Raw genomic sequence first — 19,493 nt, forward strand, 5'->3', positions numbered from 1 at the left:
GAATTATGTTTTTTTCAACCCGGGCCCTATGTTTATAACTGTGGGTGTAAATTAATCTTTCAAAAACTTTTGGAATCGTCTCAGTAGATCACCTCCACTGGGAGCCCTGACACGACGGCAGTGGTCACAATGTAATCTAATGGGGCAACTGCGACAGTCCATGAAATGTCCACAAAATTGGTCTTTGCTAATATTCCTGCAACATAACACATCAACAAAAAGTCTCCTTCTCAACTGTGGAGCTGCTCGTTCTCCCCCCTGTGCTTGTGGCATTAGTCCTTTTCCTCATTGACTCTTAGCATCTCTTCACTTTTATACTCTTTAGGGAAAAAGATTCAAATTCAAACTACTATTTCTAATCCTAATTCTCATGTTTCCACCGTCCTGCAACAATCCCAGTTTCACGAGACCTGAGAGTGAGACTCGTGTGTGATGTCGCTGCCAAAGAACCAGAGAAACAATTCCCTCTTTTCTCTGGTGGAAATAAAAGTATTTTTAGTGGACATTTGATGGACTGTCGCAGTTGCCCCATAGGATTCCATTGTGGCCACAGCTGTCGTGTTGTGGCAGCTGTTGAAAACAATCTACTGGACGGATTCCAAAAGGTTTTGTGAGGCAATTATTTACACACCACCATTTATTAATTCAGGGCCAAGGTTAAAAAATAGCTGAATTCCCCTTTAAGAGGACAGTTGGGCCTGAGTGGAGGAGTGAGCTCCACTGAGTGGTGGTCTAGTTTAAGTTATCCGACACTTCCTTTCTCTGGACCCTGTGTAGAACTGTTGGACCGTGACGCAGGTTTTCGAGCCGCTTGTGATTCTGATTTCACAGGTCTCATGTTCGGTGTCTTGTCCGATGCAGAGTTAACCTGAGTTCAATTCTCCGGCTGTTTGACATTCAACAGCGTCTTTGTCCGCCGACGCTGTGCTTATGCATTAATGAAGTTGTGTAACCGCGGCTGCACACTTCAGGCATACTAAGGAGAATTTGTTTTGGCCTGAGCCCAGTTCAGGTTCATTCACTGATTACATAATAATTCAGCCATTCTCTGTTTGGCTCCACTGCAGCTTGGCTCAAAGATCGATCCCCGTTAGAGAAGTGCAGAGTGAACGCCTTTAAATTCTCTAAAACAGGAGGGAACGATGAGCTGAAAACAAAACTTCCCCCCAAAGCATCAAATCTGAGTGTTGGACCAGAGCGATGGCGACCTTTGATGACCTGCTGGAGGAGGCCGGCACGTTCGGCCGCTGTCAGAAGCGGATCTTCGCTCTGCTCTGTCTGCTGTCGCTGCCTTTTGCAGGCGTGTACGTCGGCATCGTGTTCCAGGGCTTCACCCCCGATCACTGGTGTCGGGACCACGCGGTGGTGGAGCGGAGGCAGGCGTGCGGCTGGAGCCTGGCGCACAGTCGCAGGCTGACGCTGCCTCAGGTCAACGGCTCTGGAGCCGTGCAGCTGAGCAGCTGTGAGCAGTACGAGCTGGACTGGAACAGCACCTCGCTCACCTGCGACTCTCAGGAGCTGGACCTCGGGGGAGTCCCTGTGTCCACATGCAAGGTGAGAGCTCTCAGGTTGTTTCTACCTCCACCAGATGTTGTGTTTCCAACTGTGTGTTTGTCTCTAAGCAAGACTACACAAAAACATCTGGACTGCATTTAGACTTGGAGAAAAGACATTGTTTGGCTCAGGGTGGAAGAATTTACATCTTGGTGAAGATCCAGGTCAGGAAGTTTCTGAAGCATTTACAGATGTTATTGAGTTCCCAGGGAATGATTTGTGGAATTTGATTCAACGAATCAGGCAAATTTCAGAGAATGATATCGATTAGTTTGTTTTAGGTGTTTAGTGTTTTTTTGTATTTCACGTAACGTCTCCTCCTCTGAACCCTGATGTTCTTAAAGCCCTCAATGAAAACAGAGCTTTCCTGAGGTGAAATACAGTCGCCCACTCTCTGGGCAGTGGCGTGCACAGAATTTCAAGATGTCACGGGCATCCGGTCGAAGGCTCCTTCCCCAATTTGATTTTAGCGATGTTTCCATCTGTTCTGATCACGATGTTCTGTCCTTGTCTTTCAGGATTCCTGGGAGTATCAGTATGAAGGGAGGAAATCCTTCGTCACAGAGGTGAGGGTTGATTTTAATTCACCACAAAACTGAACTGACAAATCCAATCTGTCTCAGACGTGATCACATGTAAACCTTCTTCCCTCTTGGTCCCAGTTTGACCTGGTGTGTGAGGACGGCTGGTTGGTGGACATGTACCAGGCCAGTCTCAACGTGGGCTTCCTCGCCGGCAGCTTCGCTTTTGGATACTTCGCTGACAGGTGAGGTCCCGACAGTCCCACAGATTCACAGAAACCGTTACGATGTCGGATCAGATGCATCCTCCCCCTGATCCGTCAATAGGGGCCGAGCATCGTATTTCAATCTAGAGCCACGTGTCAATCGGAAGAACTTTCTCCAGGAACTTTGCATGTTTTCTCTCCGTCCGCAGGTTTGGCAGAAAGATCAGTTTCCTCATATCTAACATCCTGAACGCCATCGCCGGGCTGCTGCTGGCTGTGGCTCCGAACTACATCTCCATCCTGGTGTTCAGGACCGTCTTCGGCTTTGCAGTCAAAGGCGGCTGGATGACGTCCTACGTGCTGCGTGAGACTCTCACCAATTAAATATTCAAGTTAAATGAGTTAAATCTTCTCAACAGTTTTTGCAGTTAGAGATATGGTACCGTGTGATTGGTTGATCAGTAATATTGGGTTAAGATTTGTGATTCTCACAACTCACGATGAACTTTGTGCTCCGTCCTGGAACAAACTTCCAAATGAGACTTTGACTCAGGTTCAGTAAAGTGATGATACACTTGTCATCGTCTTCTCTGTCAGTGACGGAGATCGTGGGAGTGGAGCACAGACGGACGGTGGGGATCCTGTACCAGATGTTCTTCAGCGTCGGCGTCCTCCTCCTCCCGCTGCTCGCCTACTTCATCACCGACTGGCGCTGGCTGCAGGTCGTCATCTCCGCCCCTTATGTCCTCTTCCTGTCCTACTACTGGTGACAAGCTTCATATTTACATGTTGTCGTTTTGTGTGTTTGAGGAGGAGTTTCCTTTATTATCTTATTCTTAATATTTTAACTCACTTATTTATGTCTATACAAACTCATAGATTTGGTTGTTATTCGGCCCCTTGTCTGTGTTTTAAGGACGATTCCATTAAAAAAATCTCCTTATTAATGAAGAGCATCATCTTCATCACCTGTTTTTCCTTAAATATATTATGAAATCAAATTTCACACACTTATAAATATCAGTCCCCTAAATAGATCCATGCATTTTTTTTGAGAAATTGTCAATCCTTTATCGCAATATTAAAGGAAGTGATATTTATAATTTATATTTGTATTATATTTTTTCTTTCTTTCATGTCTCATCCTTCCATTAAGTTTCATTTAAATCCATTTAAATAGTTTCTGAATATCCTGCTGATAATCAAACAAATAATCAAACCTACAAACTCACAGACAGGGGGTGAAAACATAACCAACTCTCTCCTCTGCTGTAAGCGATTTCATAAAATCACCTGAATTTAATTACTAATAAAAAGTAAAGAAAGAGTTTAGTTTAGTTTCCTTCAGCAGCAGATGTGTTGGTGAGAGAGATTCTCTCTGTGGTTCAGGTTCATCCCAGAGTCTCCGCGGTGGCTCGTCTCCCAGAACAACTCCCCCAGAGCCCTGGAGATCACTGAGGCCATGGCCAAGGAGAACAAGAGGAAACTCACCAAGACCTTCGAGGTGGATCCATCGAGCAGCTTTCAGATAAATGCCCTGTGTCTATTTCACTGTTTCACACATGGCTTCTTGTTCCAGACGCTGTCTAGTGAGGAGGGCGACTCCTCCTCCGCCTCGCTGCTGGACCTGATCAGAACCCCGAACATGAGGAAACACACCTTCATCCTCATGTTCAACTGGTGAGACTTCCTGTAAAATCACGATTCATCACCTGGACCCAGGAGATGCTGAGTCTCATTGGCCCTCTGCAGGTTCACCAGTGCTGTGGTGTATCAGGGCCTCATCATGCGGGTGGGGATCGCCGGAGGAAACATCTACATCGACTTCCTCATCTCTGGACTGGTGGAGTTCCCCGCCGCCTTCCTCATCCTCTTCACCATCGAACGTGTCGGCAGGCGTCTTCCCTTCGCTGCCGCCAACATCGTCGCCGGAGCCGCCTGCTTCATCACGGCTTTTATTCCCGACCGTGAGAAAAACTCTTGGATTCTGTTTTGTCCTTTTCTTGCTTCTAACGGAGGAAACTTAAAGGTTCAGTGTGTAAGATTCAGGTGAAAGGTCGTATCGGCAGAAACTGAATATAATATGATACTAGTGATGTTTTCACTAATGTTTAATCATCTAAATTGTACAAATTGTTGTTTTCTTTACCCTCAAATGACCCTTTATATTTAAATACTTTATATTTAAATACTTTATATTTACATCAGGAGTGGCTCCTCTCTACGGAGGCGGCCATGTTTCTTTTACAGTAGCCCAGACTGGACAAACTAAACCTTTTGAGTTTTTATTGAAGCTTCCACAGGTTCTCCTTCATATTTGAAATGTAACTGCTCTTGTGTCTCTGTTGGGGTCAGACATGTTCTGGTGGAAGACGGCGGTCGCCTGCGTCGGGCGGCTCGGTATCACCATGGCCTTTGAGATGGTCGTGTTCGTGAACACCGAGCTCTACCCGACGTTCGTCAGGTGAGGTCGACTCCATCGTCTCCGCTTCTCACGCTGATGATGAAGCTGAAGGTTATTAATCTGTGTGCAGGAACCTGGGAGTGTCGGTTTGCTCCACGCTGTGTGACGTGGGCGGCATCGTGGCTCCGTTCCTGCTCTACAGACTGGCTGTCATCTGGCTGGAGCTGCCACTCATCATCTTCGGTAGCTTTTCTTTTAGAGGATTTTAATTTCACAGGAGAAAGATGAACGTTCAGCTTCTTAACAAGTGGGGAAAGGACTCGTACGTGTCGCAGAACCCCACTGCGATTTAAAATCACTGGATTCTTTTTAAAACTGAGCAGTGAAGCTGGAAGTTTGATTCAGTTTTAACTCTTCGTGTTGTTTCTCAGGAGCCGTGGCGTTCGTGGCCGGAGGTTTGGTTCTGCTGCTTCCAGAAACCAGAGGAGTTCCTCTGCCTGAGACCATCGACGACATCGAGTTTCCTCACAGGTGAGACTTCCTCAAAACATGAAACTGTTTCTTCTCATTATCCTCATCAAGTACTCTGATGTTTTATTTAAGCAAAATACTTCTAATGCAGAATGTCCCACTGGATTATTTGTTATTGTTGATTTATTCCCATGTAAACCACATTTATATGGTTTGGTTAAATTTAATTAAATGTTTTTCTCAACACCTTATATAAGTACAATTGTTTTTTTGTATGTAAGCTGTTTATTAAATACTGAGGTGTAAAAAATAGAAATACTGAATTAAAGAATTACTTGCGAGTAATTTACTTTTCACCACTGGCAAAACATTTTATAGCAATTAATTAAAGATTTAGATAAATAAGATGACTGATGCCTAATTTTGGAGTAAAATTACACATGTTTCATTTGATTTATAAATACGAAAAACATCATATAACTATAATCAACCACTGCAATAATTGTTGCTTAAAACAAATTTTAACAGGAAAGCTTTTTATGTCTGAGTTTTAACTGGTTTTAATGGGTGTTGTTTGTTTTCATTATGAGTTATGATTGATTGACTTCTATCAAATCTTGATGTTGTCTACAGGAATTATTAAGAACGTGTTTTTATTTACTATTAATGAAATACATTTGTTTTTGCTTCCAGGAGGAAGGAGAATCTGCTGGAGAACCAACAAACAAAGAAACTTTTAAAATCCGACCTGACGAGCAACAAGGAAACAACAAGTGTGTGATTGTGTTTGATTTTGTGTGTGTGTGTGTGTATGTATGTATGTGTGTGTGTGTGTTCATTTTGCTTTTGCAACAACATGTTGACATGTTGATGAAATCAAGGAAGTAGTTTTTTATACAATTTCTATAAAGTGTGACTTCCACATTTCCTTTGTATCAAGTTTTATTTTTCAGCTCTTACAGAAAACACATGTTTACATTTTAAGACCAGGACTTTGCTTATTGTGCTTCACTTTAATTTCACTTCAGCTCCAGTGACACTTTGTTCACATCAGAAAATACCAAACAAACACGTCAGCACATCTTCAAAAATCAAAAATCAAAAATCAACCACTGCCTGTGACGTGTTTGAAGCTGTTTGGGTGGAAAGTTTAGTTTTTTATTTAATTGGCTTGGATGGTTGCCTCGATCCAGTCCGTGAACTTGGAGACTCGAGCGTAGACGCCGGGTTTCATGGCGTTGGCGCATCCCAGACCCCAGGAGGTGACGCCCTGCAGGATGTACTTGTTCTGAGCGGTACACACCAGAGGGCCGCCGCTGTCGCCCTGCGGAGACAAACACACACATGACGACGGTTTCAACTTCAGTCAGACAGGAAGGAAACACTGTTAAAGCAGGAAGGACAGTTTAAAATCTTTAAATGAGAAGTGACTTAAGATGTTTGCAGGTAAAAACTGAATCATTCCTAAAATAACTGCAGAAAAAAAACAATCTTGTTGAGTCTTTTACTCTGAATTGTCTGAAATCACAGTTTGGATGATGTAATTGACGGTTCAATTTTATTTGTAAAGGACCAAATCATAACATTCATCATCTCAAAGCACTTCACAAAAGATCAAGACCTTAAAATTATAAAGAAACTCAACTCTTTCCACTGTGAGAAAACAGTTCTCTAATGCTTTTACTTTTAATTTGACAATATTAATTTACTGGTCTGCAATTCTGTTATATTTTCCTTCCTCCCTTTCTTTTTAAATATTTTTTATTACAAGGGGAAATGCTGGTTAGAAATCAACCAGTAGAATCAAGTGGTTCTCGTTTGGTACCGGGCAGCTGTTGGCTCCTCCCTCGTTTCCAGCACACATCTCGTGGTCTTTGACTCGTCCGTTCAGAAATGACGGACGGTTACAGATCTTGTTCCCGATCACATACAAAACATTTTCCTTCAGGAGGCCCTCGCCCCCCATACCTGCAACACACACTTCCTGCTGTTATCCACCATCATCATCATCATCGTTTACAAACATTCATCATCATCAAGATTCCCCTCCAGTGTGAGAGAGAGTTCATTCGAGTTGTTTTACAGGAATAAAGATGTTTTTATCGACACATTCACTGTGTTAGATCCAGTGTGTGTGAGTGTGTCTCAAGTATTTATTCATACTAACAGATATTCAACTTAAATCATCTCATTTAAATGTTGTTAAACCACTTAGCTCGCTGTTCATCTTTCTACTTATGTATTTTATTTACAGGATATTGTGTCTCACAAAAACAAATAAATATGTGATAAAACATGTTCATTTTCTTATCAATAATTCTTCAATATCTTCAGGGTCCAAAATAAAATCAATAAATTACCTGGAAAAGGCTCTGATGTAAATTGAAGATTAATTTGACGCTTTTACTCTTTTGGTTGTTTTCCATCACAGCCAGTGATCCTGTTTTATTTTTTCAGACATTAAGAAATAAAATAAATGAAACTGTAACCAGCTTCAGTTTTACACATAGTGAGGATAAAGTTTTTCCTGTTCCGTGAAATAAGCTTTTGAAGAAGTAAAAACCAAAACGTCGTCACTTTCCAAAGACCTCGTTGGGTTTAAAAATGAAGCAGGTCCCCACAAAGACATCAGCACAAACACGTACTGTACCTTGAGTTTCCCCCCATCCAGTGACGTAACACTCGGTTCCAGTGGGGACGACGTAATCCTTGTCTGGGAGACACACCGGCAGGACTTTGTCGTTTATTAGAGCCGGACTGAAAACACAACATCACTCTCAATACACAGTGAAGAGCATTTTATATCCTGGTTAATCATTTAATCTGTTAAACACACGTCACGAGCTCAAGCTGACGTCCTCAAACTGCTTGTTAAGTTTAAACGGACCAAAAATACAGAGAGGTTTTATTTACAGTGACGTAAAAGCAGGTTTATGTTTTATATGAATATAAATTAATTTATGTTGGGATCAATTCAACTCAACCGATTTAGTTAGTAATTAAAACATTCTAAAGAATTTTAAGTCCGATCAAAGTGGACAAACGCACTGTTTCATGTTTTTTTCGTTACACTTTTGCTCATGTTTTTTATTTTGGGAATAAATAAAATCTCTAGTCTAAATGCTAAAAATCCAAAAGTTGACTAATTACAGTTGCAAAGCTGTGATTGGACAATTTGGGAAAATGTAAATAAAGATTGATGACGTAACACCTCCCCAAAAGAACAATTTACATCGCCCCCTGGTGGCTGGCTGCTGTATAGGTTATAAGCGCTGCCTCCTCCATGTTAGCAGATGGGACATGAGCCAAACTAAAAAGCTGGAGTACACGTCAAATACCTTTTTTCTCAAAGATTGATTGACAGCTGAGGACTGACACGTGATTGGTTGAGCTTCTTTATCGGCGGGAACCCACCGGCATGGCTCCATTCAGGAAGTGCATCCATCTTTATTTACAGTCTATGTTTTCAGCCCTAAATTTGCATATATTATCCGTAAAAGTGGTCAAAGCATTAGCTGTGCTGTATCTGCAGAAGCAGTAAATGAGTAACAGTTGTAGTGTCAGTGTATCTGAGGTGGTTCGAGGATCAGTCCTGTGTTCACCTCTCCAGTTTGAGCAGAGCGATGTCGGCTCCGTTGGGTCCCAGCACAAGTTTTTCCAGCCTCCTCTCCTGTTTGGACGTCTCATTGGCTAGCTCAGTGTGGACTCCCAGGACAATCAGGTACGCTTGAGGCCGCCTGGACCTACGGTACACACACACACACACACACACACACACACACACACACACACACACACACACACACACACACACACACACACACCAGTTATCCAGTGGCTGTTTTACTGCAGGATTTGGTGTTCAGATGTGTCTGAGTCTCCCTGACCTCTCCAGGCAGTGTGCAGCCGTGAGGACCCACTGACGGTGAATCAGAGTTCCTCCACAGAAATGTATTCCCATACTGGTGGAAAGAGACAAACCATGATAGATTAAAGCTGGACGGTATAATTACATCATGTTTTTGTGAATAATGATTTAGTGTTGGTGTACTCACCTGGTCCTGAGGCTGATCTGCCACGGCCACGAGTGAGCTCTCGATACGCAGTGTCCGATTATACGACTTAAACAACGCCTGGGTTTGATGACTGGTGAACCGCATTTCAGTCCAACTGCAAAGAAAGATCGGTTATTCAGTGTTATTTAATCTTTACCATAGGTTGGAAGGATCTTGTTAAGTTTGACCAGAGGGTGGAGCCAGAAATCAAAATGTTAGGTAGCCAGGCCATTGACAACTAACTAGCTAACCAAAAGTGAAGGCCAACCATCTGGATCGCCCCCTGGTGTTCAGCTGCAGTATAGGTCACAGACCTTGCCTCCATGTTAGTATTTTTTTTACGTCGTTCTGATCGTACCACCTTGGTTCTGATAATGTTCACGTACCACAGTCAGGGATCTGACAGTAGTCCCACTTCTTGTTACTGTCGGTAGTGTAGCACCACGGCCCGTTCACGTCGTTATCTGGGTTTCTGCAGCTCTGACAGTGACAAACAAGGAGATAATCAGGACTTCGCCAGCTGTCGACATTAATTTCAATAACGAGATGTCTACAGGTCTGAATGCAGCACACTTACATTTCCCTCCAGGCCCTTGGTGGGGTGGGACTCTGGGGTGAAGCTGTTGTGTTGGCGAGGACTCTGAGCGCTCCAGGCCTGGCAGGTCACACCCAGGATAGTGATGGAGGTTGGACCTTGGTATGTTCCTCCATTTCCAATCTTACAGTCTGACACAGAAACACAAAGAGAAGCCAGGGGGTGAATATAGGATAAAAAAAAATTACAATCAATCTCAAACTCTGACAGACGAGTTGACTGACCTGTCGCTGTTGGGGCCTGGGTGACGGTGGAAGGGGTTTGGGTCACACTGGGTTTGAGTGGGGGTGCTCCTGAAGGAATGACAGCACATTTTTCCAAGTTGCAATACTCCCAACGGACACGAGGGTCCATAGTGTAACACCAGGGAGCTCGGTCTCCTTCTGGGTTCCTGCACAGATTCCTCCTGAGGTCCCTGTGAAAAGAGAAACTCTGGAACATCAGGGCAGCAGGTACCAGTACCCTTTGTATTTTCAGTTGCAGTTTTACAAGCCTGAGAATGTTGGCAGGTGACCCCCCTGCTCCTAGGCCTAGGGGAGGCTTTCACATGTAAATGACAATGCTGTGAGCTTTACAAATGCAAATCAGGATAGTTTCACTCAGTGGTGCAGAGGTAACACCTTTTTCTAAAAGGTACTAACTAAGGTACCAACTAAAATATCTGGGGTAAGTACACCAGGCTTAAAGTAAATATAAAATCTGAAATTGTAGCTTATATAGATTTCCCTTACGTAAGTAAGTGTGCTATAATGAATTACATTGTATACCATGAGCAAAGGTCAATGCTATGAAAAAAATTAGAAACAGTGCAATTTATTTCAACATTTGCCTGTCAAGCTCATCCAAGATAATATGTTGTAATGGAGAGAGGGGCACCACTGTACAGTTTTCTAAGAGAAGTCTTTCTGCTGACACCAAAACACTGTACTTCACATAAATCAGTTGTGTCATCGCGTGTCAAAGTTCCAACCATTTGTCCTCCCAAAATACTGGAGAACTCAGCACCATATTCACATGTCCATGGCATGCTAAGCTGTTGACTCTGCTGAAATTGCCTCATAATTTGAACTTCAATTGTCCTATTGTTGTTATTAAACTTTCTCAGTATTCCATTAAAACACTCAACACTTTTATCCAAAGCGACTTACAATAAGTGCATTCAACTATGAGGGTACAAACACAGAACAGCAAGAATCATGTAAGTACATTAACTTAACACCAGAAAGAATAAACTGGTCCTCAGTCACATACTCATCCCATATAAATGTGAAGTACAATTTAAAAACTGTTATAACCGCTGCTTCAAAAGTGAAAATGTCATTTGTGAAGTTTTACTCTGAAAACATCCGTTCCTGAAGATGCCACGTCAGTCGTTAACGTCATCACGTTGGGGCTGGTCCAATCACAGCCTTGTGAATGAAGCGTCTGTCTCCCACAGACAAGAAACTACCGGCTCGTGTTTTGCGTGGCGAGTCGAGGCGGAGAAGACGGGCGCACAATCCCAAAATTACGGTAAGAGCTAAGCTACAGAGAGAAGCCATTGCTAACTGCTAAGCTAACTGTTAGATCTGAATAGCGAGAAAGTTGCTAAAAGAAGAAGAGAGCATCGAGTGCTTGAGCAGAACGAGTGCATGTTTAAATATGTACAAACTGCCTAAATTTAAGAGTTTGTTCTCGTTAAGTTTTTTCATAAACGTAACTTTTTGTCCGGTTGTATTTTATAGGAAACTGTCCGTCGTCTTCACACCTCTGAGGCAAATGGCCGGCGCCACGAACCGGAGCGAGGGTAAGATTAAAGAAGAGACGCGCTGTGCTGCTTAAAATACATTCTCCAGGTTTACTTTATCTGATCTATTTCATCATTGTGTTTTCACAGCCTGAGCCCCCCCCCCACACACAACGAGGCAGTCACTGCACATTTGGCCGAGACTCTAGCTGCAAGTCCGGATTTGCAGTGTGGAAAAACGCCATTGTCTGCAAGTAACTGTTTAGTAAATGTGTTTTTTTACTGTGGATCTTCCAACGGTGATGTAGCGAGGCTATTTCTGTTTATTAATAATATACTCATGTTACTCATGTTGTTTTCCAGCTGCCTGTACTAAGACGTACTATGAGCCAGTATGAAGGAACTTCCCGTACATCCAACCGGAGTTTGCAGCTCTTGCAGCAGCATTGAGAAGTTCAGGAGTCGACAGAGAAGAAAGAGGGTAAGATTAGATTTATTAGATCATTTTTCAGTTACATGTGTAGGTGTATGTTGTCATTGAACTGTGCTAATTGTACTGAATGTGTTTACAGCTGATTGAAGCGGGACAGATGACATGGATCCATCCTTCCACAGCCAGGAGCTCACGACCTGTGTGCCACACTTCAAAGAAGACTGGAAGCTACACTGGATCTCACAGCTACACATCACAGACGTCTACACACTGGAGCAGATTCGGACAGAGTCCCACAGAGAACTTATGACCCAGAGGCGGCAAAGAGACATGTCAACCTTCACCTGATTTATTTTTCACTGGCACAGTTGTGTTTGTACAATATTTGTGCTGCATGTAAATAAAGCTTTGACTCAACATATACCTTGTTAATGTTTTTTCCCCTCTACAATATGTTCAACATATAACATCAAGCATCACATGAATGAATGTATAGTCTTCAGTAACTGCAGTGCTTTTGGTAAAGGCTTACTAATAATTAATAATATATATTATTTAATAATATATATATTAATATATAAATTATTAGTAATAATAACTATATTAATTATTAATATTGTGTGGGAGGGGTTTACCCACATGTGTATTATAATGACCCAGGGTGACCAATAGCAACAGATCTAGCAGCCAATCACAAGTGACTATTCGTTTCAAAGGTCTGTGGTGTTTGGACCTGGTTTTTGTGAGACAACACTTCGGTATCACATGTTCAGTCAAAAGCCTGAAGCTGCATGTTCCTCCAGGACTCAGTCCCCCAGGGGCCATCAAAAACCAGAGCAAGGAACTCAGTCTCCCAGAGGGCATCAACTTCACACAGAGGTGTGAAACCCCCCCAGGGACACAGGTTTCAACTCCCATTGGTCACTCTGGACCCCATGACCTGTGAGGTCACCGGGCCAATATAAGGCCTGGTCTCCCCCTCTTCTGTCTCTTCCTACGATCCTTCCACAGGAGGGAAGGCTGTCGAGCCTCTTCTCCAGCTCACATCTTCTCTTCCCATCCAACTCTTCGAGAGGAGCACAAAGGTGCAGCTTCCAGCTCATCTCACCAAGGAAACCTCCTCGCACTCCAAGCTCTACCAACCCTTCAAGCAGCGACTCGATGTCCTGCTGGAAAACTTCAGCCAGCAACTGAGCTGCACAGCTCAACAGAATCACTAAGGCGGGAGCCACAAACCAGCCAGAAGACTTCACAGGACTGCGAACTGCACAGCAACTTCCTTTTCCCCCTTCCCACGGACGGGTAACACAACTGGGCTTAATAATTATACTAGGCTAAGCAAGACTGTTTATTCGATTCTGTGTGACGTTTATAAGTTTGATTTGTGGTGTTGTGATATTGTGGTTACAAGTTGTTGAGAAAGTTAATGTTAGTTATGCTCTTCAGTCCTTCCGTGCATGCATCTAGCAACTTTGTCTAATTTGGCACACACACAGACACACGCATAACTCTCACCTCATTATCTCTACAGGTCGTAAACATTCCAATAGGTGGGGGACGGGTGTTATCTCTTTGGCCAGCGACCATCTTGAAAGCACGCTGACTCACACAGACACACGCACATACCTATCTTTGTTTAGTAATTACACCGTTAGTAATTTGTGTTTTTATACTTTATTATATTCATAATAAATGTTTTTCTTACACAAATGTTTTTTCATTAATGTTGCATAAGTGAATTTTGCCAACCTCTACACTGTCAAGAACTCCATATCCTTCAACTTAGCTAACTATCTATATGGTAATTTTGGTTATAGTTATTAATTTAATTGTGAATCAGAGTTCCAAATTTGTAGTTAGTACCTTTATGAGACTTAATCAATAAATTGGCTATCTTTTCCCTTCCTTTGAAGGGTGGTGCCCCGAGGTAACTTTAATCAATTAAAGTTATTATTTAATATTAATAATAAAATATTAATATTTAATATTTAATTTTGATAACCAAATTTATTGAATGCCGAAAGGCACACCATTTTATGGTATCGCGTTTATTGCATTATGGCACAACAGTGGTTTCATCCAATGGTGAAGTGAGATAAGTTCTCACAAGCGATTTCGCTGCGATTCATATGCCAATTAGATAACACCTACGCTCCGCGACTCCCCAGCGTATTCATTTCACATATTCATTGTTTGCCATTAAAAACTCCTCTCAGCTTTACTGGAGGTAATTGACCGACTCACGCTGCGGGGTACGCCTGTGGAGTCTTCACGTGGCTGTGAGGAGTCGTGGCGCTCCAGCTTTGACATTTCTTTCCGCTGATGGTCTCTGATGTGAGGCCACGATAACTCGTTCCATCGCCCACGTAACAGTCGTCCTCCTCTGGGAGGATCATGGGCTCGTCTGAGGGACACGAGAATACAGGCTATATTGCGGTATTTACAGTTTTAACAATTTAACTCATTATTTTAAACTCCTTTGTCTTGATCGTTTACAAAGTACATCCGTCACCACTATCTGTCACGACTTCAGCCAGATCTTAACAGTTTCATTGTTTGTTTTCTTATTTTGTGCATCACTAACTCTCATGTCATTTCAGATGTCAGCCACTCCCTTCTGCTCTGCATCACGTCGTCACACGGATCCCATTGCCTGCCCCACCCCAGACTCACCTGCTTTCCATTAGTCATTAGTCACCCAGTATATCTACCAGCTCATTCCTTTGTTCTCTGCCAGATCGTCTAGTGTGTTAGTGCCTAGCCTTCCAGCGATTTCCCTGCTTTATCTGTTTTGCCTGATCTCATCTCTGACCTGCTTTCTGGACCCTGGATTCCCTTTTGCCTGCTCCTTATTGGATTTGTTTGCTACCTGACTGACTACCTGGCTTTTGACCCACGGATCGTTCCAATAAATCCTGAACTCTTGTATTCCCGTAAACCTGTTTCTGTGTCGTGCTTTTGGGTTCACGCTTGAAATTTTGCCCACCCTGACACTATCTAAAACATTATTGTTTTCAGTTGCTTCCATTAATCATTACTTCAGAAAATCAGGGGTTCCCAAACTTTTCCGCCCCCAACCCCTGAATTAACAGTGTCACACACTTGGGACCCTGTTGGATACTGATTCTAAACAAATCACCTACATGCACAAGTTTCCATTTGTTATAATCACCTCAGCGGTTATGTGGGGACAAAAAGAAGGCTGATGACATATCTTCTATTTTAATGGTTTTATTTTAAATTTCTCTCGACTTTTGTAACAACTGTAGCTAAAATATTCTATTTTTTATTGTTCTCTAAATAATAATTGATTTATTGAAATCATCCCACAAACCCCCACATGATCCTGACTCCTAGATTGAGAACCACTGCTATAAATGATATCTTATACCAACTAACGACTGTAATATGTTACTCAGTTTTCCTCTGAAACTCCTGCAGCTGTAAGTCCATCACATCACAGATGTCTGGTACCTGGACCGGCTCCACAGCTCGGCACCTTGCAGTACTCCCAGCGAGTCTCGGCGTCGGTGGTGTAACACCAGGGCATCCTCTTGTTGTCAGGGTTACGACAGTAGTTGTTATCCAGGCCTCTGACAAATAAATACATAAATACGCCGTCACCAGGAAGAACATAAACTAAGATGTTATGTTTTCATTTTGAACTTCTTCGTGTTTAGTTTGAACGACTCATCTGTGGTGTTGTTGTTGTGTCGTTAATGTGAGCTCGTACTTGCAGGGGTAGTTATCTGGGGTGCGGTTGTGTCTTTGTGGCGTCTGGGCCGACCAGCTCTGGCAGGTTTTGCCGGACTCGGTCACAGATACGGTGCCTCGGTAGGCTGCGCCCTCATTGGTGGCACAGGTCAGCTCCGGGACGATGGTGGGAGGCTCGGAGGCTGAGGACAGAGGACGAGACGGGTCGGTGAGAACATGTCCACACCATGTCAGTTATTTTCTTCCAGAATCAGCTGTATTATCTATGAAATTCCTGTTATTTGTTTTTATGGTTTTCTTATATTTAATGAGACACTGAGTCATAATCAGGAAAAAGAAGCATTACTTTCATCATCAATTATCATATCTATCAATCGATTAATGGTAAAACACTAAACTTTGACCTGAGAAATGATTATTAGATTAATCTACTAATCGTTGCAGCCGTAATTATATCGTAGAAAATGTAAAAAAAATGATGAAAAAAGTCAATTTTCTTTCAAAAGTGGCAGAAACAAGTTTCCATATCATGTTTCTCTGGATGAATTGACTCTGGTTTTGCCTTTAAATGACTTCTATGCTGAATATTTATATCTTTTGTCGGCTATATCGGGATTTTATATTTTTTAATAGCGTTTTAAAAACACAGGAAGGCTTACTGCAGCGGGGAATGGAGCAGAAGTCCCATCTCTTGGATGAGCTGGTGGTGAAGCACCAGGGTCGGGGGTCTCCATCAGGGTTTCTGCAGTAATTCTGTTCAAGATACTTTTCTGGGAGACTAGAGAAAGGATTAAATAGGACTGTGTTCGCTTTAGAAAATCTCATGTGTGTGTATTGAATCTCAGTAAATCCTGCTAATGGTTGATTTGTAAATTCAGGTGTGGTTTGTGAGGTCGTACACGCGGGGGATGTATCCATGGTCGTGAGGTTTCTGGGAATCCCAGCGTTGGCAAGCGAAGCCGCCTTCAGTGGTGGAGATTTTTCCTCTGTAGTTCTCACCACTGCAGTGAATACACTCCTCTGTAGGACACACACACACACACACACACACACACACACACAATATTATTTTATTACTGTATTATAGATTATATAATAGAAGAATTGTATATACTTTGCTATATAAAAATATTATTATTATAACAGAAAACTTCCCCAACAAATGAATCTACAGCATAAATTCAAAGATTCCTCTCATTGTCCCAACGAAAATGATGCAGTTTTGTCCGGGTCCCTTTCTTTTTGTGAGATTCGAGTGTCTTTGGAGGCAAAAACACATTCATTTCAACATTTTCATTGATTTCTCAGGGAATAATTCACGGATCCTGATGTTAAATTAGGGGACTGTTGATAGTTTGCAGACTACTGAGTCCAAGTGTAATATTAATATCAATATCACCAACAGATCGATCTCACCAGTGCAGCTGGGTACGTTGCAGTGCTCCCACCGGGTGCTGGAGTCGGTGGTGTAACACCAGGGTCCCCCGCTGTCTCTATCAGGGTTTCTGCAGAAGTTAGAGTCCAGGTCTGCTCGGGGGTGATGTTCTGGTGTCATACTGCAAACAGACGAAAGATATGAAACGACATGATGATGTGATGTAAAATGATAAAACACGTGAATACATACTAATAAAACACGTGAATACATATAAAACACGTGAATACATATAAAACACGTGAATACATACTTCGGCACGTGTGGGAATTTCGCTTTCCATCTCTGACACGTCTTTCCTGTCTTTGATCTGGACTTTGTTCCTCTGTAATCTGTTCCCAGTCCATTCACACACTCCAGGAGGTATTCTACACAAGAAGAGAAAACAAGAACACAATCAGCATCACATCTGATCCCTGATTAAAATTAAACTGCTAATTAGGTGGAACGTTTGTTGACCTGCTCACTGTTGTAAATATTGATCTGCTAATCAAACTCATCAGACTACTCCCTCAAGTGAATCATGTGTCTGATGCAACTCGTGTTGTTTCATCCCCAAAGTGCTGTTGAACCTCCTCTCCACTGTGTTTGCAGACACAGTCCAAACATCGCTGATCACGCAAAACAGACTAAACATTAACCACAGTGTGATGAGGAGAAAACATCAAGTCTTGCCTTGTTTTTCATATAAAGCTGCACTGGTTCGACGCAGGATTGTCTCTGATTTGGAGTTTGCTGTTGCCGTCCAACACTCCTGATCCATTTCAACATACATGAATGACCTGTGAAAGAAACAGAGTCAGGTTGAGATGCTGAGGCTTGAATCAAGTTCAGCTGTTAAAGGTAAAATACACAGTGTGTGTGAACTTGCTTGCAGGTGAAGGTGGTTTCACTGTCACATTTGGTGGCACATTCAGCCACAGAGTTTAACGTGTACTGTCTCTTGTTCAGCGAGAGGATCCACGCCCCTTCGGTTTTGGCGTAGCCGATGACCTCTGTACCACTCACTAGAATCAGAATAAACATTTCACTGTCAAATATAATAAATAATAATAAACATAAGCTACATTCAGACTTAGAATTTTCGATTTTAGATCAGGCTGTAAACTTTTCTTAACATTTTTAAATGACTCCAATGGACCAACTTAGCGATGCTGCACTGTTATTAAGTTTACAGACGAGTCATGAGCCTTCTTAAAAAATATAATTCTCTAGGACCTAAGATTGAACCCTGGGGTACACCATAGTTGATATAAGCAGACAACAAGTTAGATTATCAGGTGGAAACTTTAACCCCAACACTCGGACACCAAAGGGTTAATTGAGTTGCCAGCTGTTATTACTGTGTCATCTGTCTTTTTAGTTTTTATTTAATTTTGTAGATGTGAATTAGAAGAACCACCGTTGGTACAGCCTGTTCCTTTTAGTATTTAGTCTTCAAATTTGGTTTTCATTTCTTTTTCTATATTTCCCCGATTCATAGTTGGAATTGGTTGTTTCTTACCAGTGCAGGTCAGGGCTCCCAGGAGGAGAGCTGCTGTGTACAGGTCCATGATGCGACCCCGAAACTAGCAGCTCATAGTCGACTCACTCACAGATGAACCTCCTGTTGTATTAATGGGTTCCTTTGGGTGCGTTGGGCAGACAAACAGGACAACTCAGCCGTTGGTCAATCATTGGCCGGACAAGGACGGCGACAGATGTCAAAATCGCGGTTTCTGGGACACAAAGTGTTACTTCGCAAAATCACAGTGGGTCGTCCTCTCTGTAAAGTTTTGAAAATCAACAACGTTTCCTCGAAAACTGTTCTGTTGCTTCTTTATGTAGTTACAGTAGATTTAGAAGAATTTTTCACATCATGCAACATTTTGTGATTTCTTATCGACACATTTTGCCGACACAGTTTGTACTTCGGCCGTCATTATGTGTAAATGTCCCTGTGTTGTGTTAAAAAGCTGCACGTTTAAACACGTATCTGTTGTAATGTCATGACGAAGTTCAGACCTGGTTTTTACTCGGGTGGGGGTGTAGGGGAGGTTTTATCAGGTAGAACAGACTAAATATGTTTGATTTGATAAAAGGGAAAGTTCGGAGATTTAGTCGCCTCGGGAAATTTTACAGTTTTCCCCAAATATCCCAGAGCAAGACACTAATAATCACTTCGGGACAGATGTTCAGTTGTTTTATGTCTTTAAAATAACACAATCGTGATAGCAGAGAAATCCAGATGTTGCCTTTTTCTAAGCGTTGTGTGACGGGCGGCCCTCAGACTTTTTAAAACCCCTGATCTGGATGAAATGAGATCAATGTATAAAGTTAATCTTCAGCTAAAGGGAACACATGTCCTCACCAGCAAACAGCAAACAGGTGATTACAAAG

At 42.4% G+C, this 19,493-nt stretch overlaps 2 protein-coding genes across 4 annotated transcripts; one reads left to right on the plus strand and one right to left on the minus strand.

The window, feature by feature from the left end:
- The first annotated feature begins 647 nt into the window (after window positions 1–647).
- Window positions 648–6,080, plus strand: LOC117758061 (solute carrier family 22 member 2-like). Of its 3 annotated transcripts, none has more exons than XM_034579395.1 (12): window positions 655–1,554; window positions 2,073–2,120; window positions 2,217–2,320; window positions 2,491–2,645; window positions 2,879–3,047; window positions 3,671–3,785; window positions 3,855–3,961; window positions 4,034–4,248; window positions 4,637–4,745; window positions 4,816–4,928; window positions 5,117–5,216; window positions 5,850–6,080. In XM_034579395.1, exons 1-12 carry the CDS (start codon window positions 1,201–1,203, stop codon window positions 5,935–5,937), a joined length of 1,677 nt encoding a protein of 558 aa, XP_034435286.1. In that variant the 5' UTR covers window positions 655–1,200; the 3' UTR covers window positions 5,938–6,080. The 3 variants fall into 3 exon arrangements, with proteins under 3 accessions (XP_034435289.1, XP_034435286.1, XP_034435288.1); XM_034579397.1 differs by having other exon boundaries at window positions 657–1,554; window positions 3,861–3,961; XM_034579398.1 differs by lacking the exon at window positions 5,850–6,080 and having other exon boundaries at window positions 648–1,554; window positions 4,816–4,979; window positions 5,013–5,127.
- On the minus strand, window positions 6,081–18,718 carry LOC117758068 (plasminogen-like). The gene is made up of 19 exons (XM_034579414.1): window positions 18,619–18,718; window positions 17,986–18,121; window positions 17,790–17,896; window positions 17,368–17,482; window positions 17,096–17,235; window positions 16,579–16,699; window positions 16,339–16,457; window positions 15,699–15,861; window positions 15,440–15,558; window positions 14,210–14,369; window positions 10,031–10,221; window positions 9,789–9,937; window positions 9,598–9,691; window positions 9,212–9,326; window positions 9,044–9,118; window positions 8,759–8,899; window positions 7,807–7,913; window positions 6,982–7,124; window positions 6,081–6,480 (listed from the first exon to the last, which is right to left on the minus strand). The coding sequence occupies exons 1-19, from the start codon at window positions 18,665–18,667 to the stop codon at window positions 6,319–6,321; spliced, it is 2,406 nt and encodes an 801-aa protein (XP_034435305.1). The 5' UTR covers window positions 18,668–18,718; the 3' UTR covers window positions 6,081–6,318.
- Window positions 18,719–19,493: the final 775 nt, after the last annotated feature.

Source organism: Hippoglossus hippoglossus, chromosome 24 (assembly GCF_009819705.1).
Source record: "Hippoglossus hippoglossus isolate fHipHip1 chromosome 24, fHipHip1.pri, whole genome shotgun sequence".
In the NCBI taxonomy this organism is placed as follows: Eukaryota; Metazoa; Chordata; class Actinopteri; order Pleuronectiformes; family Pleuronectidae; genus Hippoglossus; species Hippoglossus hippoglossus.